The sequence below is a fragment of the Balaenoptera acutorostrata genome, chromosome 4 (genome assembly GCF_949987535.1).
Source record: "Balaenoptera acutorostrata chromosome 4, mBalAcu1.1, whole genome shotgun sequence".
Classification (NCBI taxonomy): domain Eukaryota; kingdom Metazoa; phylum Chordata; class Mammalia; order Artiodactyla; family Balaenopteridae; genus Balaenoptera; species Balaenoptera acutorostrata.
In genome coordinates, this window is record NC_080067.1 from 51920765 (window position 1) to 51946375 (window position 25611).

The window sequence follows — 25611 nt, forward strand, 5'->3', positions numbered from 1 at the left end:
AGATCTATGGAGAAAACCACACCCTTCTATTTGTATTGTGCTATGTCTCAGTTAAAATTAAAAGGCATTTAAAACTCGTTAAAATAAACAAACAAGGACACCAAGGGGGGAAATCGGCGGGGGGTGGTGGTGGTGGGATGAATTGGGAGATTGAGATTAACATGTATACACTGATGTGTATAACATGGATGACTAATAAGAACCTGCTGTATAAAATAATAAATAAATATTAAAAAATAAAAAACAAAAGAAGTTATTAGGAAGGACTGGACTTCTGCCAACACAGGCAAACATGAGGTGAGAAAAATTTAACATAATGTAGATGCCCTTCAGAAAATTCAGGAGAGTACAAACGCCTGCTGAACTCTTTTAACAACATCTGGCTGCTACAGTATTAGAGGTTAACTGATCCCAGTTGAGAAAAAAAAGTACACTGGGGTTGGATCAGACTTATGCTTAGCACACAGCAAAGAGACAGACCATCTTTCTTACTGGACATATATTCAAAGTGTAATCTAAAGTACCTAAAACATAGAAAGACAGTGAGGCTTCAGGTTGATCCTTGATTTTATTTATTTTGTTCATTTAGGTATGTCATTTCCTCTAGTGCTTCCTGTATAAGCTTATTAATGTTATTGCTAGGGATAAGATTAGAGAACCAGTTAAGACAGGCACTAATGAAAAATGCCACGACTAAAGGGATCATCCCGTATTTTTTTTTTAAAGTCCAATTTGCAGATTATAAAACATAAGAAATTCCTTTTGGAAGTAACTTATGCTATCACTGGCAATGTAAATAATATTCCCATATATGTTTCAGGGACTCTTAGAAAATACATTTTTTTTAATGTATAAATTCTCAGTAATTTACACAGTGGAGCAAGAATATCAAGACAATAATGTTTTGCGACCTTTATCCAGGGAAAAAATATTGAGCCCTTTGGTCAGAATGTTACTTGTTATTGAAACAGTATGCAAAAAGCATGTTGCTCTGCTTATGTTTCATCCAATTCTAATGTTTTATTTAGAATAGTAATAATTACTATTGTATTAAAGACTCTTCAGTGAGTGATTAATATTTTTTATATATCGGCATTCTTATGCCCATTAATGTAACCCAAAGCACCATTTTACATTATTTTCCCAATATTTCACTGGTCTTATTAGTAATCATAGCCTATATTCTTGAGCTAATACCAAGGACAATTTCTTCTGTTATATTTACAGTATAACTGTGATCAGTGTTAATCTATAATTTCCTCAGATTACAGAGACAGGAAGTCGGAGTCGGGGAGCAGTAAATTTGGGCAGCGGGTGGGGAGAAGCAATGGACTTCCTGCTCAACACACATGTATTTCATAGCTATCATGTTTTTACATTCACAAACTTAAAAATCTTACAGAAAGAGGTGTTCCTTTATATACTGGCATCAGTTCAGAACATAAGATTTCTGTAACTTGTGGCATGGTCAGGAAAATTTCATTTTTATTTCAGGCCACTATCTCTGTCCAGAAAGCCATCTCTTTCCACCTCTAACTGGGAAGTCTTAATAATGCTTTAAGATTTGGCTGAAATGTCACCTACTCTCTAACATCTTAAAATATATATCAACATGTTTCAATGGCAAAGCAATTATTTTACTATCTCCATTCCTAAAAGACTGCACATGCATCTACCTCTATTATAACTGATCTTATGTACTATTATTAGTTACCTATCAGTTTCCAGAAGCCTGTTACTCACGGTTCTTTCATAAACCTTTTATTATTAATACATATGGTACAATTTATGTATTTACATGTCTATACAGCAGTGTTCTCAAAGTATGATTTTTGGACTATCTACATCAGCATGACATGGAATTGTTGATAAAATAAATGCAGATTCCTGGACCTTATCTCAGCCTTAATGAATCAGAATCTCTAAGAGTGACACTGAAAAATCCTCATTGCAACAGGTTTCCCAGGTGATTATGCTCATGCTGACATTCCAGAGCCTTTGAATTGGACTCTAAGCTCTCGGGCTTCTGGGAAGAAGGCTTATTTTATATCACCAGCACCAGGCCTCGAGTAGGTGCTCCTTCAAATGTTTTCTATAGTAAATTATTGATTTCAACTGATCACTCTAAGTTGATACTTAAAGGCATTTGGCTACTTACATATAAAGATTTGTCTTAGTGACAAATTCTCATAGCATGCATGTGAACTTGTTTTTAATCAATATATAGTGACTGTAAAAAGTATCTTTGACTGCCTCAGAAGGAAGCAGCCAGAATATTTAAAGCTGCCCTAGACTTTGATGTGAGAATAGGTATCTAATTATAGAGCCAAAAAACATCTATCATAAATGAATGGATTTTCCACTAAAAAAAGACCTTTTAAAATCTGACAGGTTCTCAACATAAATGCACATGGAAAGAATCTAAGCTAGCCAAGTAGCTTTAATCACAGGATTTAGGGCAAGAGAGACATATAAACCTTACATATTTGGACAAATCATATGTAATTAAATTTCTAGCTTGAAGATGGCCTTCAGACGAAGGCAAACAGTCCCCTTTGTCAAGTGTTTCTCCTAAACCATGGGCTCCCGAAGATCAGGGAACGGGACTTATGCAACCACTTTCTCCCAGGGCCTGGCACGGTGCCGTCACACTCAACACGTGTATTGAATTGCCTTAATTCCTCAGTCATCTATTACAACTTCATATGAAATTCAGCACAAAGCAAACCTACTTCAGGAGGTATTTTTTTAGGATAACAATAATGATCTAATAATACTATTGATTTTAATCATGCCAAAATTCTCTGCATACCCTCACTAGGAAAATACTGCAGTGAGCATTCAATATGTCGAAAGAGTTATCCTACAGAAAATCTTGAAATTATTTTGGCTAGAAAATAAGAGTTAATGAACTGAAATCAAGATTCCAGGGCCAACATATTAAGCATCAGGTTTAATTAAAGCAGAGGTGTCTTAACCACAGCAGCAAGTAGCAATCTTGTGGCTTTGTGTGATCATAATACGAATCAAGCAGAGGAGTATGCAAAATCTAGTATAGATATACTCTTTCCTGAAAGTGTAATGAAACCCAGCATGTATTTTATAAGCGTTGTTCAAAATATATGCCATATCCTGAGCTACATTTTTAAAATATTATTCTCTACTACATTGCTACAGAAAGGAGCTAAGACTGTAAAATTTATGTTTTTGAGAAGAATAAAGACTACTCGTGGTTTTTTGGTTTTGGAAGAAAAGTCCAGAACAGTTTAAATGAGTAAGTTTAAATTAAGTAACTGCAAAAACTAATTTTCAGGTGCCTAGTAAACTGCTAAGAGACAAACTAATAAATGAAGTGAGCCACCAATATGGCACTGCAGCCTTACAGCCAATGTTACCAGTCTTTTGCTGTGTTCTCCTTGATGATGGGTTCTGGGCTCTCTTCAGAACACCCAAGGCAACTGCATTATCAGCATAGGCACTTACGCTATGGTCTGGGATCCATTCTCTGTCTCCTAAAAATGGAAAAATGGTAAAATTATATAAAGTTGAAAAAGAGGAGACATCTATATTGTTGCTTTATTATATGTATTGCCTTACCGGATAATATTTAGCTAAATAAAAAACATATATAACAGTGAGGTGTTTATTATGAAAGAAAATCTCATAATTATACAACAAAAGGAATAAGTTCTAAATTGCAAAGATATTGCACACACACACACACACACGTTTGAACAGAAACAAATATTTTAAAAAGTATACAGCAATATAACATAAAATATAATCAATTGTATGTGAAAAAATATATTTGAATACATAGGAAATTTAAGAATACAGGCGACACCAAGACATGGCTTTAAAAGGAAATTATGGATATGTCTCAGAAATCTCACAGGTCCTAAGATTTTAAGATGGCATTTAAGAATTATCATACAATACTTAACAGTCAATCAAGTGATTTGAAGAATTACTATTAATTTATTAAGGGCCACACTTCTAAAATACAAAAATAATCTCTCTCAGTCTCATTATAGCCATGTTTTCTGACAGTAGCCTTAAACATAAATATATGGCAACCCACACAGGGTTAATAATTCCAGCCAGAAAAGAAGGAAATGATTGATTTGTTGAACAGAATTGCCCAGTATTTCCTAAGATGTTGACAAACTGTTTTTAAAAAAGGTGTCAGAAAACTGTTAGCTTGGTCCACAGGCCGTCTGATTTTATGTCTGAATTTACCTGCACTTGTAATCCTAGTACTGGAGTAGCTGCATTCTAAGCTATGAGAAGGAAGTAAGTTGAGTCTTTCATTTTTATCAACAACAAAGAATCTTTCAAGTCCTTGATATTGTTCAGTTATGGGCTTACTTCTGAGGGCTATTTCTTGTAATAACTAGGAAACAAAATATTCAACAAAGTTAAGTTTATTTTATCTCATCCACACAAACCAGCACGTTCATTCACTGAGCACCTACTATGTTCTTGGCATGGATTCTGCCCACATCAAGTTTAGGTTCTAGTGGTGGAGACATAAGTAATAACACAACATTTATATAGAGTAAATTCGGAAAAATGCATAAACCACAATTACAGTAATAATCTGAAAGTTGCCATCAAATCTAAGGAGGACAGAAGTTCATGAAAAAAAAGTAAAGTTTTCCTTTCTCTTTCCTTTCCTTTATTTTCTTCCCTCAGTGTCTTTGCACATAAATTACTCTGGAAAATAGAGTCTCTCTCATATGCTGTGCTTTTGTACTAGTAGTATCTTTGTCTATACATAAAATAAATTCAGAGACGAAAGTAAAATACTGATGGAAACAAATCTGATCTGATCATGGTCACAGAGCAAATCCAAGTTACCAAAACATTCACCATGAATAAAATATACAAGTAGGAAACTGAGGCAAGGGTGAGCTAAGTAATTTGTGAAGTTTATACAGGTAGAAACTAGCAGACCTAGATTTTGAATATATAGATCTGGCTGATCTGAAGCCTAGGCTTACTCCACCACCCTATGAATTCATATTTTGATATGCTTTCATCCTAGGGAAAAATATAAATATGAGATTAAAAAAGTACATGGGTCTAGTAGGAAACAGATTAGAGATGTACCAGTGAGAGCTCTGGATGGACTTAAAATACAATCAGAGTGGCTATCAGTATTTAACAGTTCCCTAATGTATCTAACTAATGCCCAGATGCAGTCTGTTTCAAGGTGGTAATCACATAAAGAAAATTACGATAACTCTATTCAAATGTAGAAATCATATAAATGATATTACAAAACCAAGCTAGTGACCAATAAAGCACTTCCTTCAAAGACAAGTCCAAGTCCACCCTACTCATGACGCCTTCACTGGCTCTCCCAGACACTGATCAAAAATTCACAGGACCCCTTCAGCTCTAGTGGAGCTCATATTTGGATTAGACAATTGAAAATATGGAAGTTTCTTTTAAAGCCTAGGCTAACAGAGAACAATGAGAGTGAATTTGCTTGTTTGCCCAATGTCACCAAGTTAACTACTGGAAGTTTCAGATTCAAAACAAAGAGCCCCTGACTAGTCCATGTTCTTCCTGGCACACGCCCCTACCTCACTGCTGCTGCTCTACAACTTAGTACTCAATTCCACACCTTTATGAAGAACTCAATTTCTGGAAACTGAAGTGCAAAATGTACTGTCTTATATTCCATATTGAAGTCAAGTAATGCCACTGCTTAAAATTGCCCCTACTGTCCACTCCTGAATTTTCTACTGGAGCATAACTGATTTCTAAATAGTTTCTGCTCAGGGGATGGTTTCTACTAGGGCAGGGGAAGAGTAAAAGCAGTTCATGTAGAGTCATTTGGGATGAAAAGAAAGTAGATTCTACCACTAAGTGTAAAGCACTGTGGTTCTATGATATAATCATTTACCACTTATTTTTTTTACAATAGTAGTATGAGATCAAAATTATTAGTAGTTTTTTAACATTTCAATTTTAATGATGAAATACTTTAAATATATAGATATGTACAACACATAATATAACTTTCTCACACAATATCAGTAATTTAAAAGACTTGCTTCAAATATCTATACCAAAAATATATATATTAGACTTTATAAGTAGAATTTATTGTATTATTGTATTGAAGTTGACATACACTATTACAATGTAAGTTTTTGACTATTATTTCATCTGAGTGTATCCATAAAAAGTTCCAATTATCTTAAATGTTTCCAAAAATGCTATCAGACTTATATATACTCTATGTATCCTTTCATATTTAAATTTTAACATCACATTTTTGAGATGTATCCATGTTAATAAAAGTAGTTATGTTTCATTCATTTTAATTGTTACATTGTTTTCCATTATGTGAATTACCACAGATTATGTATCGGTGAGTTTTGCCAAATGTCTTTTATTAGGTTACAGAAAACAATGTCCACCCCAGGGCAGAGGTCAGGCAGGCTGACACCCAGAATAAAAGAACTGGGTTCTATATGCTCAGAATTCCTCTCTTATAACACAGCACACAGCATGTGCAGGTGTCACCTAGCCCTCTGCATGATGCCCTGTGGAAACTGGAAAATCAGAGTCCTTGTTTGTTCTGTTTGCAGAACTTCATTCTATGATTAATTGTTTTCTTCACTGGGGGAAAAGGAGAAGCTCAGCTGCCGTGGGCGTTGATTTGGGGAATCTGTTATTGGCTAAATTGTGGGAATGTCTTTCTAGAAGGGATTGGGGTTTACTTTTGCCAGATACATCAGGGCATCAATAGACATGGATCAACATTAGTGTTAATTTATTGGCTTGCAGATTCCAAGTAAGAAATGTACATTCAAACTCTAAACCGAAGCTGGATTAAATCCCAAGATTTCCATTTTTCAGATAAGATATTTATTGACTTGGGCCAGATCCCCTGCAGAAATCAGTTTCCTTTCATCTTGTTGTACCTGTGAGTAAGTCTCCTTGTGTATTCCTTCAGAGACTGAGCAGTCTTTTAGGGATCTAAGGTTTTTGCAGAGGTCTCAATTCTAATTCCTCACTTTGAAAAGGAAAAAGACCTGTCACTAAGTGGGCATAGAAATCCAAACCCCTAAGCAGAAGTAGCAGCAACTCAATATTCATTCTTCAACTTTTTTGGTCCCACCTTCAGTTTAGGCACCATGGAGATTCATTACAAATGACTGTAAAGTCTTGGTAAAGTGCTTGACTTCCTCAATTTCCAAATAATTTAACATTTGACTTGTCCAATTTCTAAATAACTTATTATCAATAATCATAATTACTTAAGATTTTTAGTACCTAGAACAGAGATTCAAATATAGTTTTTTAATTTGGCAATAATGTAATAATGAACTGCTTTATCGTTTTTTCTCTAAGAAGAAACAAAAACTACACCCCTATTTCTTTATTAGCCATACTCCTGAAGAATTACCTTTTCAACCTTATATTTACATTAAGCCACAAAAACTGGTTTTATCTACAAAACTGCATTTTTTTTTTCATTTTAACCAGTGACTATAGAGTAGAAAGCTAGAAAGGATTTATTACAGTAAATTATTCATAATAATGAATTTCATTTAGAAAAGTAACAGCACTCTTACTATGGTGCATGAGGTGGGTCTTAAATTATTTGTCATAGAAAATCATTTGTTACAATGGCATTTACCATATTAGAATTTGTTCTGCAAGTCATTTATATTCTTTCCCAAGTGACTTACTCTTCAACTATAAGGTCGCACATTTTAAATTCAATAGGAAGTAACATTTAAGAATATATTGTGTCAATATGAATTTTTTATGTTTATTATACAATTTTTAATACAATAAATGTAATAGATATTTACCAGTGGTGACTCTGTAGTTTTAGAATCTTCAGAGTTTGGCCTCTCATGCAGATTGCTAAATTCCAAGGATTCCTTGTCCTCTTGAGATAATTTCCCCTTAATGGAGGCTTTTTCTAAATCTGTACTTGGCAAAGAATCCTTGCTCTCAAGTGATATGCAGGAATCGTCGTACTTTTGACTACTTTCTATATCTATGCTGTCCTCTTTGAAATTTCTCTCAAAAAAGCTGTTTTCCTCTAATTTTTCAACAGCAGGAGAGAAAGCATCAGGATTCACAATGTCACCAAAATCTGCACTTGAAGTTCCTGCTGTTGAAAACACATATTTACAAAAGTTAAATAAATAAATATAAACAAATAAATTGATTAAACTGTTCACTAACCAAAAGTTCTGTGCTATAAACCTTTATCATTAAACACTATTTTTTTAACCAATGTTTCTTTACTGAGTTCTCAGTGTTAAAATACTTTTACATGGCTTATGTTCATAAATGATAATTATATATATATATATTCAAGCCTAAATTATTTAGAGTAATGGAGGGAGACAAGATATTGTTTTGTAATACAATCTTGAAATTGATGCAAATTTTCATTTCAGCCTGTGGTTCAATTCCCACTTTCCTACCCTCTCTCCCACTCAAATTTTATATCAGCAATTTATGAGAAATAATACAGAGGGAACCTTATTTCCCACATTTTACCTCTTTTGTTTAGCATGACTAGTGATGAGGAGAGGGCAAAGGGAAATCTGCCAGATGAAAGAACAGCAGCATTTAGGGGCACAGAAATGTTTAAGTTGGGACACCTGCCTCTGAAAATCTACAAAATGAGCAAGATTATATTAGTCACCCACCTCATTATGTCTGCTTTTAAAAATCACTTGGTTTAGATCACTGGTTTTCAACCTGGCTGTACAATGGAATTATCTGAAGGTACTCTTTAAAACTGTCAGCATATGGGCCTGACCCCAAACCTATTAAATCAAACACTGACAGTGGGACTTTAACACTGTTTTTTGTTTTCTTCCCCCTCCACCAAGTTCTCCAGGTGATTATAATGTGCATCCAGGATTATGAAACATTGTCCTAGATTTTCTTAAGAATAAAACTTCTTTAAAAAGCTTTGTACCATATTGCTTTCATTATCACACACACACACACACATATTTATCCAGACTGAATACAGCTTCATCTGATTATCCCTTATTCTCTTTCCAATATACATGTCTTATCTCTATAAATAGACTGTGAAAATAGTAGAGGCTATGACTAAAATAGTCTCCAGTGATACAAACTCTGCCTTACAGCCCAAAGGACTTACTTGTTGCAACCAAATGTTTATACAATTCAGCAATTACACACAGTACTTAGAACTTCCACTTCCAATATCACCTCTTAAATTGCACAAGTACTGTGAGAAATGCAATAAGTTGTATGTCAGAGAAATATTTTATAGAAAAACTTTATAAAAGCTATTCAATTTAATGAAACTTTCATGGTAATGCTGTACTTTCCTACTGAACTTGAAAAGAAATTATCTGAATCTAATATTTTTGTGGAAAGATCTGCCATTTCCTACGTATAAATGACTACAACGAACCTCTACAATATTTTTGCAAGATTGTAAAATTCCATTATTAGGATTTATTGGTGCTAAAAAGGTGAGCCTCTTAATAATGTTTAAAATGCAATGCAGAAAGTACAGATATGATTTAATTTAGTCTCATTAGAAGCCCTTTTAAGTCATAAAAAATAGATGTCTTGGTTCAACATTCAAAAATCAATTATTCTAACCTGTCACATCAACAGGATAAAGAAGAAAAATCACAGGATCATATCAATAGATGTAGAAAAAGCATTCAACAAAATCCAACACTCATTCATGATAAAAACTCTCAGCATACTATAAATAAAGGGGAATTTCCTCAACTTAATAAAGACTACCTAAAAAAAAAAACTACAGTTAATATCATAATTAATGATAAGAAACTAAAAGCTTTATCTCTAATATCAGGAACGAGATAAAGATGTCCACTCTTACCACTTCTTTTCAACATTGTAATGGAAGCCCTAGCTAATGCAATAAGACAAGAAAAGGAAGTAAAAGGTATACAGATTGGGAAGGAAGAAATAAATCTGATTTTGTTCACAGATTAGATGATTGTCTATGTACAGATCCAAAAGAGTTGACCAAAAAACTTCTGGAATTACTAAGTGATTATTGAACGGTTGCAGGATACAAGGTCAACATACAAAAGTCAATTGCTTTCCTACACACCAACATGAACAAGTGGAATTTAAAATTAATAACACAATACCATTTACATTAGCACACAAAAAATTGAAATACTTAGGTATAAATCTAAAAAAAATGTAAGATCTACATGAGGAAAACTAGACATCTCTGATGAAAGAAATCAAAAAACTAAATAAGTGAAGGGCTAGTTCACATTCATGGATAAGAAGACTCAATTTGTCAAGATGTCAGTTCTTCCCAATTTCATCTAAAGATTCAATGCAATCCCAATCAAAATCCCAGCAAGTTATTTTGTATATATTGACAAAGTGATTTTAAAACTTATATGGAGAGGTAAAAGACCCAGAATAGGCAACACAATATTGAAGGAAAAGAAGAAAGTCAGAGGATTGACACTATACAACTTTGAAAATTATCACACAGCTATAGTAATCAAGACAAAGTGGTATTAGCAAAAATATAAAAATAGATCAATGGAACAGAATGGAGAAACCATAAACAGATTCACTTAAATATAGTCAACTGATTCTTGACAAAAGAGTAAAAGCAATACAGTGGAGAAAAGATAGTCTTTTCAACAAATGGTGTTGGAACAAGTGGACATCCACACGTCCCCAAATAAATCTGGACACAGACTTTAAACTCTTCACAAAAATTAACTCAAAATGAATGATAAACCTAAATGTAAAATGCAAAACTATAAAAATCCTAGAAGATAGGAGAAAATCCAGATAATCTTGGTTATGGTAATGACATTTTAAAATACAACACAAAAGGCAGGATCCATGAAAGAAATAATTGATAAGCTGGACTTCATTAAAATTAAAAACTTCTGTTCTGTGAAAGACACTGCGAAGAGAATGAGAAGACAAGCCACATATTTGGAGAAAATATTTACAAAACACATACATAAAACACTATTATCCAAAATATACAAAAGAACTCTAAAATTTTCAACAGTAAGAAAACAGACAACCCAATTTAAAAATGGGCAAAAGGCCTTAACAGATACCTCATCAAAGAAGATATATATGGCAAATAAGCATATGAAAAGATGCTCAACATCATACATCATTAGAGAATTTCAAATTAAAACGAGATACCACTATACAATTATTAGGATGGCAAAAATCCAAAACACTGACAATGCCAAATATTGGCAAGGGTTTGAAAAACAGGAAGACTCATTCGCTGTTGGTGGGAATGAAAAGTAGTAAAGTCAATCTGAAAGACAGTTTGGTGGTTTCTTACAAAATTAAACATACTCTTACCAACAATTGTGCTCCTTGGTATTTACCGAAATGATTTAAAAACTTATGTCCAAACAAAAACTCAAACATGGATTTTTATAACAGCTTTATTCATAATTGCCAAAACTTGAAAGCAACCAAGATGTCTTTTAATAAGCGAATGTATAAATAAATTGTGGTACATCCAGACAATGGAATATTATTCAGCGCTAAAAAGAAGTGAGCTATCCAAGACATGAAAACACATGGGGGCACCTTTAAATACATATTATTAAGTAAAAGAAGCCAATCTGAAAAGATTATTGTATGATTTCAGCTATATGACATTCTGGAAAAGGCAAAACTGGAGACAGTAAAAAGATCGGTGGTTGCCAAGGGTTAGCAGGGAAGTTTGTGTGAAAAGACAGAGCACAGAGGATTTTTTGGGCACTGAAACTACTTTGTATTATTCTATAATGTTGGATACAAGTCATTATACATTTGTCCAAACCCAGAGAACATACAACACCAAGAGTGAACCCTAATGTAAACTGTGGACTCTGGGTAAAAATGATGTGTCTATGTTCATCGATTTTAACAAATTATTGTTAAATAATTTGTACTATTCTGGTTTGGGATGCTGATAGTGGAAGAAGCTATGAGTTTGTGGAGTCTGAGGGTATATGGGAACTCTGTATTTCATGCTTAATTTTCCTATGAACCTAAAACTGCTCTCTAAAAAATAAAGTCTATTCAAATAAATTAAGTATCTTTAAAGTAACACTTAATGGGCATTTGTATTCAGCATTTTCCCAAAGGCAATTGGAACTCCATGCTCCAGGTAGGTTAAAAATACCTTCTGGCTTAGACCTGGAGCCCTGTAGAGTCCTAAATTCCCATGTGGGTATAGTTCATTGTCATACGATTTAGAGGCTTCGTAGCTGAAAATGTTAAAACCAGCATGATTACTACAAATCATTGTTCTCTACCATCTGTTACCCAATGAGAAGGTAATCATCAGTTTTACAACTAGTCACTTTAAATAATGATCTCTGGCATCTCTCAAATTCTTCACATAAGATATATTTATTGGTTTTTCTGAAAATCCTAAGTAGATAAAATAAAATCCTAAGTAGATAAAAGTAGATTAGAAATAATCTAGTTCCCATATTTTAGTTTCGGAAAGTGAGATCTAAGAAAGGAAGTGACATGTTCAAGGTCACACAGCAATTTAAGGCAGAAATGAAAACAAAATCTGACTAGCAGGCCAGGATACTTTGCTATGACTGACTTTAAATGATGATCTCAGCATCTAGAAATGAAAACCAGACATTAGCACACAGTATTCTAATCTATAGATCCCAAGGGTACTACTAGTAATAACAATGTAGATATATAAACAGATGATTTGTTTTGGTTTTATCACTAATGTGAAACTTTACACAAACTTAAATATTTTATGAAAAGATTTAGTGTAAGGGAGGGAGGACAAAAGAGTGCCAATCAGACTTTTGTCACTAAAAGCCCATCTATGTAATCCTTTAAATGCTAGCTCAGTCCATAATAACTTTTAGAGTAGTCCTATACCGGCTGCTTTTTTCTCTGAATACAAATACCATTGTCCATTGACCAAAAAGAGTATTTGATAGAAAATTATGTATTTTCAACCAATTTTCTCCTGAGGACTAAATCTTCTGGGTTTAAAATGAACAGCAAAATAGGCAAAGCTTTTATATACTGCAATACCTATTGGTTTTATTAAGTTACTAACATTCACCATTAATAATATTAAGCAACAACAAAAAAAGTTACCTTTTGAGTTATCTTTACAATAAGAAGTGTTGTTGCTCAGATGAAGATGTAAGAGGTGTGTTTTTCCCTTGGTGAAAATATGATGTTGATGGATGTCATTTTCATATAGAAAAGTATTCTGATAATCATGAAATTTGCAACTTTCATGTTTAGGGACAAGCAAAAGAAAAGAGTTGAAAGAAATTATATATAAAAAAGTTAAAAGACCCAGCTTATTAAAATAAATACAGTAAAACTTTAAGCAAATAGGGTTATTCACATTAATTTAATATTTGCTTCAACGTTCTGTGGACAAATTCTAAACCACAAGTAACTAAACAGTATTATGAATTTAAAGGATATAGGCAACTGGGACAAACCTGATTTAACTACAAATTTTTAATTGACAGTTTCTTGTTAAAAATATTCTGAAATAAGTTTGGTTTCTCATGGTCTTTCTTCTAAAAATGGAGAGTTATCTTTCAATCTCATCAAGCTCATGAAATCAAGGTTTTATTGCTTAAATAAACTTTTTATTTGTTCATCATGAACTTTATGAGTTCAAAAGCCTTATGTGGTATTTATATCTCAGTTTTAATGAAGATTACCATATACAAGCGTAATTACAATTGAATAACATTTTCTATGAATGGAATAATATATTTAATAATACTTGATATTTATGTAAGCTCTACAGAGTACCACCATAAAAACTCATGGATTATGCTTAACCAAAAAGGTCCTCTTGTGTCACTTATGATGCTTTATGACTCTTAGAAAAGAAGCTCTATGGGCACCTCCAAACCCAAGATGCAAAACTATTGCCAAACCATAATCAGTAACTTTCTCTGCCTTGTCTAACATGGAGGTCAAAGCAAAGACTTGTGATAAGATATATAAAAGAATCAAGTTAGCGAGTAGAAATCCATTTCCTTAGGGATATAGTAGTGCATATAAACCTCTTATATACTGACCAGAAGGTTGTCCCCTGCCAAAAGCACATTTGCTGCTAAATATCTGGGCCTATGTGTCCAAACGTGGGGCTTTTCGGGTCTGAGGGCATCACTTAGGCCCACTGCTGTTCCAAAATGCTGACAGGGGCCTAAGGTGATCTGAACATACAAACAAAGAATCGGTGTAGGGGCTACTTAATAGGAACTTCATTCTGCTGTTTACCCAACTTAATGCTTTGTAGTCAAAACATGTGAAATCCTAGCTAAAGTTTCAACAGCAAAGAGGACTTAGAATAATTTTTAGCATTACTAACAGATACAGCTAGATATTATTTTTCATTTGGAAATGACAAAATTCTAAAAAAAATTTACAAGCTGAATCATTATAATTCATTTATTTAATTTATCACACAGTAAAATCTACCTAGGAAGTGATCTATAATTTGGGGGCTTTTCTTATCTCTCAACTTATTAATGTACTTGTTTTTATTTAGGGTTCATAACAAACTGAAGAAAAATCCAAAAAGTACCTTTGGAGAAAGTAAGGAAGTTCATATGAAATATATGACTTGGGAGGCCATTTCAAATAATAACAATTCCTAAATTCAGAAGCATCTATTAAATAATCCAGATATTAGGTATGAGTATAAACATATCATTATAGATAATTTTCTAATTACTGAATGCTGATAAATATTAGCAATATTGTACCCAAATTTAGACATGGCTTAAGTAAAATATATTCTAACATTAAAGTCACATTTTTTTTATGTTGTGAATTTCTCAAGAGATAGTTAATTTTTTGTGAGTTTTTAATAAGTATCAAAAGTGAATTAGAAAGATCTTACCTTTGTTGACTGTCTGCATCTGCTAACTCAACTTTATAAGGCACGACATTTCCAGGTTCTTCAAATTCTGCTTCATCAGTCTTATTAAATGCATGTTGTATAATATTAGTATGTTCAACAAATTTATAATACATTAACCAGCTAATTTGTGCATAATATTTAGAGAATTTTTTTTCTCACAAAGAAATGTCATGAGCTCTCTGACTATATGCCATAGAGCATTAGTTCTAGGAGAACTAAACAAATTCAACAGATATTTGCTGAGGGCTTTTGCTGTGTCAGTACATTTATCACTACTATCACACCCAGAACCAAATATAACAACTTAGGTTTTATTTTGTAACTACTAAGTGCCAAGTAGATCAGTGACTAAGATGTTTTTCATTCTCTGGCCAGCATGTCATACCATATGCATCAACAGTTTAATGAAAAGCACACACAAATACACATGCACATATGTATTTATTTGTTCAGAATCTTCACTTTATCCAGATCAGAAATAAAAATGTTGCCAGGCATACACACACACACACACACACACACACACACACAGCAGAAGCTATTAACCTCAAGAAGAAAGTAGTACTTAAAAAGGTACTTCCTCATTGTAGTCCTTCTCTGTGACAACCATAGTAAGAGCAACATTGAGGACAGGGTGTATACTCAGCTACTAGAGGACTAGAAAGTCAGAAATGCACTGAGTTTATCACAACTTAACCCTCCAGGCTGGAGCTCTAGCTCTGACTGGCTCTAGCTCCAGCTTATTCTAGCTGGTGTCTTCTAGAGGTTTGTATTCAAGTTATTATTATACTAAATCCCTTAAATCTTAACACTATTTTTCCTTTAAATAGAAAATATTAAATGACATTCAACAAACTAAATTTATACAAATTTTATTAAATAAATATCATATAATGAGAACAGTCTTTGTTAAAAAGCCTGATAACACAGAGAACTAAATAAAACAAACACTAAACTACATTTCTACAAGTTAAAAGAGTGAAACATCTTCTCATCTCCCATACTATGACACAATATCAATTTAGCTCATGAATTTACTGTCTACATTAAAATAATAGTCGTTTGTATTCCTGTCAGCATATTTAAATTCAAATACTTGTAAATTTAAAATACTTGTTATATACTTGTAAATTTATTTCAACAAGAAATCTTGTTGAAAATAACATGTAGTTGTAACTGTATGTTATGAATTTCCTGTTTGTTAAATAATATGAGTGGTCATTATGCACTTACATCATCCAGTTCGACTATTTTTAGAGATGGTTCAGGTCTCTCTATGTTTAATTCTTCTACTGGCAGAAAAAGAGCTGGAGGTTGTATTTTGATATCTTCAACTAGAAAATAAGATTAAAAATAATATCATCAAAGCATATACCTTACCTGATAATTCATCTCCAAATAACATAGGCAACAATAGAAGAAGAATGTTCTCCTGTGCATCCACACAAAGGTATAAATACTGTAAATTTTCCCAGTTCAAGTAAAATACACATTTACTTAACATTCGATTTTTAAATGAAACTATTTAAACTAAGGCAAAGTAAATCTAGAGAATGGCAAGGAGAGTGTGCATGATTTTGATCTGGAGATAAAGTGTACACAGTGCAGTTGAGAACGATACAGTAAGGAAAACCAAAAGCAGATGCTGATTAACGCTCAGTGTATATAATTTGAAATAGTAAATTTGAAAATATCTAATCAAGGCTGAACTAACCATCACTATCTTCATCATTTTCATTCTGAGAACACTGTGCCTTCCTACTGGTTTTACACTGAGGTATAAAGGTGTCCAGTAGCATGTTTTGAAGTTGCTCCTGTGGAGTTCTACAAAACAAGAAAGTAGCAATTAAAAGCCTAAAGTACATTATCTGAAATTTCTCCAGACAAGATCTTGATTTATTTCACAAACAAGTGAGTCTACAAAATTAATAATGAAAACCATAGCCATACCTCTAATTCACAGAAGAAAAGTACAACTGTATAACATAATCTGAATCCACTAAAATAATTTTGTAAATCAAATTAACATCATACAAGGTTTTAAATTTCATATCTTATTGTTTTTCCTTTAGGATGAAAATCAAAGTTATGACAGAATTCAGTATTTTTGCAAAAAAACACATGGAATCCATGAAACATATCACACTGTTTGAAAAGCTAATTTACAAAAGTGTGTTGTATCTCACAGACTTGGCATTATGTTGATAAGTTCTAAGAGAACTGAAGACATTTTTCTGAACTTCCACCAAGCCAGTCGGGTGATAAAATAGGCTTCCACAATAAGAATGTGAGGTGTCCTGGTTGTAGCATCTATTATCTAATTAACAGTGAGGTCTGATGTGGCCTGTCTCACATACAAGGCAATGAAGCACAGGAATTCTTAGAGGTCTTGTGCATTTGGTTCCAAAGGACAGTCCCAAACAATGGGGAAGGGAGTCACTTTTTAACTGCCTTTAAACTGCACAGCTCTTCTAGATTATGCATGCTCATGGAGTCCCCATATAAAAGTCAGGGTCTTCTTAATAATATTAGCAGGTGACAATAATACAAAAAATGTACCAGGCTATGTTCTAAACAATTTGGGGTACTGAATCTTAACAGGAATATTAAATAGGCACTAATATTATCTAAGTTGGATGAGAAAATTAAAGCACAAAGAAGTAATCCAGCTTGTTCAGTCATTCAGGTAGTAAATGCAGCAAAGACAATTTGAACTCAAGCAGTCTGCCTCCCTAAGCCCATGTTCTTAATCATTACTCTATATTGCCTCTCTCACAATTTGCAAAGGTACTAAAAATTTAATGATCTCCTAGCAAACTGTGACTATGTGCATTTCCCCAGTATATGTAATGTATATACCAGAACACTCCAAAATATTTATATATTATCCAGCTTTGAAGAGCATGTCATCTTACATCCATAATTTAATTATATGATGGAAAATATTAAAGAGTAAAGGTCAAAGACAAACTGGCATCTGGCCACCAGAAACCCCTTTCCAGTTTGACATAGATATACTGTACTAAAAATTCAATCACTGATACACATAAATGTACTAATATCCAGATACTCCTTCATGAAGTGAAAACTTACCTAATTTTAGGAGGAAAGCCCTGAACCAAAGACTTAGAGAGTCCAGTTAATAGAGCATTGGAGCTAAAGGGGTCCCTTAGATTATTTATTCCAAACTCAATGTTTTTCAGGTGATAAAATGTGGACCAAGAGAATTAAAGTGATTTGTCCATGAACAAACAACTAGTTAGTCAATAAACTAACTCTACATTCTGGATTGGGACCCTAGCACAATTGCTTTGTTAAAAGATCATGCCACATAAATAAAAGATGACATATGCTTTAGAATAGGATTACCCCACCAGATTTTCCTCTTTTAAACTTTAAACAAATATATATTGAGCATTGACCAATTCATTTGGGGAAACCAACTGATTCTGTGAATCAGTGTTAGGCTGTTTGCATCAGAATCACCAGAGAAGATCTTTTTGAATGCAGAGTCTCATACCCATCCTTAAAAACACTGATTTTTAGGTCTGTCTGGGGCCGGGAGGAGAAATCAGCATTCTAAAAACCTCCCCCCATGCTTCTGATGATCAGCTAGAACTGAGAAGTACATATAATAAAAAGAGTAGGGGAACTGGAGTAGAAATACCAGCTAATTTTTAATATCCACCCTTAAAATACTCTAAATCCAAATCGTATGATCTCTTTCATGAAACTTTCCTAGCATTTAAAAGACCCACTAGAAACAAAAGAGAAAAAAAACCAGTGGGACTACATCAAACTAAAAAGCATCTGCACAGCAAAGGAGACCATCAACAAAATGAAAAGACAGCCTACCAAATGAGAGAAGATATTTGCAAATCACATATTTAATAAGGAACTAATATCTAAATAATATCTAAGATATATAAATCAACAACAAAAAACCCAAAGAACCCAATTAAAAATCAGCAGAGGATCTGAATAGACATTTTCCAAAGAAGACATACAGATGACCAACAGGCACATGAAAAGATGTTCAACATCATTAATCATCAGGGAAATGCAAATGAAAACCACAATGAGATATCACCTCACACCTGCTAGAATGGCTATCATCACAAAGATAAGAAATAGCAAATGTTGGAGAAGATATGGAGAAAAGGGAACTTAATACACTGTTGGTGGGAATGTAATTTGGTGTAGCCGCTGTGGAAAACATTATGGAGATTCCTCAAAAAATTAAGAATAGAACTACCATATGATCTAGCTATTCCATTTCTGGGTATTTATCTGAAGAAAATGAAAATAATAATTTGAAAAGATGTATGTACCCCTTTGCAGCTTTATTTACAGTAGCCAGGATATGGAAACAACCTAAGTACCCAGCAACAGATGAATGGATAAAGATGTGGTTATACACACACACACACACACACACACACACACACACACACACACTATGGAATACTACTTAGCTATAAGCAAACATAAAATCTTGACATTTGTGACAACATAGATAGACCTTGATGGTATAAGTGAAAAATGTCAGAGAAAGACAAATGATTTCACTCATAAGTGAAATATAAAAAAATCAAAAATAAACAAAACAAAACAAAACAAAAACAAACACATTAATACAGAGAACAGATTAGTAGTTACCAGAGGGGAAGGGGAGTAGAAGAGGGTGAAATGAGTAAAGGTGTTCAACTGTACAGTAACGAATGGAAACTAAACTTCTGGTCGTGAGCAGGTTGCAGTGTGAAATATAATCTGCACACATGAAACATACATATAATGTTATAAACCAATGTTATCTCAACTACAACAAAAAGAACCACTGGAGATATTAAGATTGCTATTAAGGTCTATCAACACTTACGTATTGGCAGGTAAAATACAAAAATCATTACTATCCAAATCAGAAAAGTGATATAAAAACAAAATGCAAGGGCTTCCCTGGTGGCGCAGTGGTTGAGAATCTGCCTGCCAATGCAGGGGACACGGGTTCGAGCCCTGGTCTGGGAAGATCCCACATGCCGCGGAGCAACTAGGCCCGTGAGCCACAATTACTGAGCCTGCGCGTCTGGAGCCTGTGCTCCGCAAGAAGAGAGGCTGCGATAGTGAGAGGCCCGCGCACCGCGATGAAGAGTGGCCCCCGCTTGCCGCAACTGGAGAAAGCCCTTGCACAGAAACGAAGACCCAACAACACAGCCAAAAATAAATAAATTAATTAATAAAAAAAAAATGCAATAGAACATATATTTATAAACCTGTTAAGCCTTTTATAAAACATGACAATTATAGGCAGAAATGAAGTCAGTCATTTAACAAAAGTGTTCTTCTTCTACTGTATAGGAAACTCAGTGTGAAGGGCCTTGAAAGGCAGCCACTAAAAAAGATAAGTGACCTTGGGATTACTTTTATGTACTAATTCCTAAGCTAGAAAGAGGCAATTGACAGATATACACTACTAAGTTTCACACCTGAAAGACTGTTATGGACATCATACTTTAAAAGAGATATAGACAACTTGGACAATAGTTACATAGGAATAACCAGAATAGTCTATGTATGAACTTAAAACCCTGCCACATAAACCACAATGGGATATAACTACACACCTATTAAAACAACCATCAAAAGAAAAAATAACCTGAGAATACCAAGCACTGGCAAGGATGTGGAGCAACTAGAACTCTCACACATTGCAGAAAAAAATGCAAAACTATGCAGTCACTTTGGAAAGAGTTTGGCAGTTTCTCATCAAGATAAACATATATTTACCATATAACTCAGCCATCCTGGTCCAGGTATTTACCCGGGGAATTAAAAACTTATATTCAAACAAAAACCTATATGCAAATATTTATAATAGATTTAGTCATAATTGCCCAAAACTAGAAACCAGCTGGATGTTGTTTAACAGATGAATGGATAAAATATATACCATGATGATGAAATACTACTCTACCATAAAAAGGAACAGACTTTGATTCACTCAAGAACATGGTTGAATCTTAAATGCATTTTGTTAAATGAAGGATGCAAAAAGCTACATATTTTATGATTTAATTTACATGACATTCAGAAAAAGGCAAATGTATAAGGATGGAAACAGACCAATAGTTGCCATGGGTTGAGGAAGAAGGGTTGACTAAAAGAAGAGGAAGCATGAGGGATTATGGGGTGATGGAACTGTATTCTTCAGTACTGTGGTGAACACATGGCTCTAGGCATTGGCGAAAGCCCATAGACTTGTACACAAGTTTATTCAAATTTTAAAAAGTACTCATGATATGGGCATACCCCCCAAAATGGTAGAACCACTCTAAAGGAGATGGGAAAGTAATGAGTGCCATGGCCTAAGCAACTTTGGAAAACAAGATTTTGACTGGATACTGTAGAAAGCACTATACACAGTGTACTCTAATTGGTAAATTTGTTTCTCACAGTGATATTAGTTAGCGATTCTGAAACTGCTTTACACATATATTAAGGGTGATAAATTAATAAATATATTATAGATACTGAGAGCCAGGATTCTCACTGCAGGTGAAAGAAACCACAAATAAGCAAAGCGAGAATGTAAATGAACCATTTGATGTTGGTTTGGATGTATGAATATGAACTCATGTTTACCTTAATAGATATCCAGGTAGACAGGTACAGAAGTAAATTTAGTTGTGTGTGTATCCTGGGTTAGTATATATACATGTATCTCCTAGATATTCTCTGAGAAAACCTAGGATCTGTGACTCCTGAGCAGCAAGGTGTACACCTAAGTTGAGATCTTGGTTTCTGAGTAACAGTCTCCAGTAAAAGGAATCAGGTTTCCTTGGAAAAATGATTCTCAGGTTAGGACAGGAAAATGCATCTCAAGTGCTAGAAAAATAAAGAGATGTTCAACGCAAACCAACCAACAAACAAAAAAGGGCAAGAATGTATTGAAAGGAGCGAGAAGTCAACCTGAAAGAGCTCTCAATGATCAAAGCAGGAACTTGAGTCAAAAAATAAATAACAATTGTATTGGATATTAATCCAAAATAAAATAAATATCCATGAGTCCACATAAATAAACAATTGAATAAATAAACCAAAGTGGGAAAAGAGATATTCTTCCTTGAAGAATTCCAATTAATAAATGTAGAAGGAATAGAGGAAACAGAAAATCCCCAACAGAGCAGCAGAGTAATAACTGATACAGGCAAAATCCACTGACAAATGCTACAATTAGTAGATGAAAGGTTAAAGAAAAACAGAATTTTGCATCATCTCAAAGTATCTCCCCTAAAATATTTATTACTATGATGTGATTAAGTCCCCCCCCCCACCCAATTCATATGTTGAAATTCTAACACTCAGTGTGATGGTATTAAGAGATGAGGCCTTTGGGAGGTGATTAGGTCATGAAGGCAGAGTCCCCACATAGGATTAGCACCTTTATAGAAGAGGCCCATGAGAGCCCTGTGAAGACACCATGAAAAGATGTCTCCTATGAACCAGGAAGCAGGCCATCACCAGACTCTGAATCTGCTGGCGTCTTGATCTGGGACTTCCTAACCACAGGAACACTGAGAAATAAATGTTTGTTTTTTATAAGCCACCCAGTCTATGGTATTCTGTTATAACATCCCAAATGGACAAAGACAGAGATTGGTACCAGAAGTGGGGTGCTGCTATAAAATTCCTTAAAATGTGAAAGCAGCTTTGGAGCTGGCTAATTAGTAAAGGCTGGAAGAGGTCTGAAGTTCATGCTAGGAAAAGGCTACATTGCTATTAATAGACCTTTAAAGACAATTCTGGTAAGGGCTCAAAAAAAAGAGAGAGCTGTAGAAAAAGCTTCAATAGTCTTAAAGAATACCAAAGTAATCCTGAATAGAATGTCAGTAGTAATATGGATGGTAAATGCCATTTTGATGAGGTATCAGATGGAAGTAAGGAACAAGTTATCATCCAATGGAGGAAAGGCAATCCTTGCTAATAAAGTGGCAAAGAACTTAGCTGAATTGCATTCCTGTCCTAGTGTTTTATGGAAGGTAGAACTTGTGAGTAATGAAATTAGACATATGGCTGAGGCAATTTCTAAGCAAAGTGTTGGAGAGGCCTGGTTTCTCATGACTGCTCATAACAGAATGCAAGGAAGAGAGAAATGAATTAAAGACAGAATTAATCAAAAGAGAAGCAAAACTTAAAGATTTGGAACATTCTCAGCCTATTTATATTTATATTGAAAAGTATGACACAACCTATACAGGAGAGAATAGGAAGTATATGGCCAAAGGATCATCTCACAGGGAGATCAGTTAGCCATCTAAACAGAAGATATGACCTATTATCCAAGACAATGGAAGAATGATCCTGAAGGCAGTTCAGAAATCATCAGGGCTATCTCTCCCATCACAGAGAGCCCCCATTAGAGCAACAGCCCAGTAAATCCCTGGGCTGCCCTTGTGACCCCAGACTAGAACAGCCACACAATTCAAGCCCAGGGGAGTCACAGGCATGTCACCGAGCTCAGAGTCATCTTAGGAATGGGGCCACTCAAAGCCGCAGGGCAGAGCCAACCAGAGCCTTGGGGGCCCAGCCCCTGCCAGGCAAAGCTCGGGGCAGAACTGCTGCCTCAGTGTGTCCAGAAGTGGGGCTTCTATCCCAGTGGGCCCGGACAGCAGAGGATACATTCAAGATTTAAGGTCTAATAGCATTTGGCTCGTTAGGTTTCAGACTTGCTCAGGACCTGTTACTTCTTTTTTATTTCCAATTTCTCCCTTTTAGAATGGGAATATCTATCCTATGCCTGTCCCACTTTTGTATTTTGGAAGCACAGAACATGTTTGCTTTCATACGTTCACAGTTAGAGAGCAATTTGTCTCAGAATGAATCATACATTGAATTTCACCCATATCTGATTTAGATGATACTTAGATAAGACTTTAGAATTAAGACTTTAGAATTTTGAGTTGATGATGGAAGGAGCTAAGACTTTTGGGGCTACTGGATAGAATGAACATATTTTGCATGTGAGCAGGACATAAACTGGTGGAGGGCAAGGAGCAGAAAGCTCTCTTCTGAATGTTTGTGTCCCCACAAAATGCATATGTTGAAATTCTAACCTCCCAGGTGATGGTATTAGGTGGTGAGCCTTTGGGAGGTGATTAGGTCAGAGGGTAGCACCCCCATGAATGGGATTAGTCTCTCCCCAAGAGAGACCTCTCGCCCCTTCTGCCCCGTGAGGACACAGTGAGAAGACAGCCCTCTATGAACCAGGAAGCCGGGTCTCTCCAGTCACCAAGTCTGCTGGCACCTTGATCTTGGACTTCCCACCCTTAAGAACTGTGAAAAATAAATGTGTGTTGTTTATAAGCCACCCAGCCTATGGTATTCTGACAGCTTGAACAGACCACAATGTTAATTATGAAAGGAAAAGAGTGGTTTTGCAGCAGGGAACCTTGGTGAGTACCACATTAACCATGTGTTCAAGGTTAACATCCTGGTGATGAGATCTACTGATAGTATGATCGGGTGATATCATGCACTGAGAAGGGTACATCCTCTCTGTGGCCTTCTTCCTCAAAATGCACAACCTCAATCTAATTATGAAAAAACACCAGATAGACCCACACTGAGTATATTCTATGAAATACCCAGCAGGTACTCATGTCCAGGTCATGAAGACAAGGGAAGACTGAGGAATTGCAATGGATAAGGAGATAGGACAAAACTGCAATGTGAGATCCTGAATTGAATCCTGAAACAGAATAAGGACGTTAGTGAAAAATACTAGTGAAATCCAAATAAAGTGTGTAGTTTAGTGAGTTATATTGTACTAATGTTAATTTCTTGGTGTTGATACATGCACTATGATTATATAAGATGTTACCATTAGAAAAGCTGAATGAACGGCATGTGGAAATTCTTCATGTTGTTTTGCAACTCTTGATTGCATGTCTTATTTCAAAATTAAAAAAAGAAAATTAAAAGAAAAGAAATCTGCCCATGAAAAACAGTTGAAGGGGCATGAGGGCAGATGGTAACTTGTCAAACAGAAGCTTCAAGGAAGCCATGAGGGCTGATTTTTAAAAATATGAAGGGATACCATGAAGAGGAGAAATTCAATTTGCTCAGTATTGGTTTAACTGGTAGAATTAGGACCAAGTTAGCAACTAGTCAGAAAAAATTACAGCTCACTAGGAGATATCATAGGAGGCAGAATGTTCCAAGGATGGAGTGGGCCGTCTCAGGAGATGGTTTTGTATGACTGGAAGTGAAGCAAGGGCTCGAAAACCACTCCTCAGGTACATTCTAGACAGGTTTTCTAACACCCTGCTCCTCAAAATGTGGTTCAGAGACTAGCATTATCCACGGCAGTATCACATGGGAGCTGTCAGAAATTCAGAAATGCAAAATCTCAGGCTCCACCTATACCTACTGAAGAAGAATCTGTATTTTGCCATAGTCTCTACCTGATTCCTAGGCACAATGAAGTGTGAGTAGCAATGCTACAGGGCAAACTGAGCCCATGGCCTTTAAAGATACCTCCCAATGTGGTTCTTATATCATGGTAAAATTATGAATGACTCCAACATGTACTCAGTCATCATTTTGGTTTGATATTTAACTTTTAAACAATTTATGAAATGCTACATCTAATGATATAGCCTTTGAATAAAATATAT

The 25611-nt window shown here is 34.7% G+C and overlaps 1 protein-coding gene across 1 annotated transcript in view; it reads right to left on the minus strand.

Annotated features, from left to right (window-relative positions):
* Positions 1-25611, minus strand: part of ZBBX (zinc finger B-box domain containing) — a 110905-nt gene that overhangs the window by 12466 nt on the left and 72828 nt on the right. Inside the window, exons 12-18 of the mRNA XM_057545624.1 lie at positions 16653-16762; positions 16172-16272; positions 14918-14997; positions 13138-13277; positions 7839-8146; positions 4240-4393; positions 3384-3512 (exon numbers count right to left, since the gene is read on the minus strand). Of these exons, the coding sequence (XP_057401607.1) occupies positions 3384-3512; positions 4240-4393; positions 7839-8146; positions 13138-13277; positions 14918-14997; positions 16172-16272; positions 16653-16762 (1022 nt within the window). The remainder of the gene's footprint in view (positions 1-3383; positions 3513-4239; positions 4394-7838; positions 8147-13137; positions 13278-14917; positions 14998-16171; positions 16273-16652; positions 16763-25611) is intronic.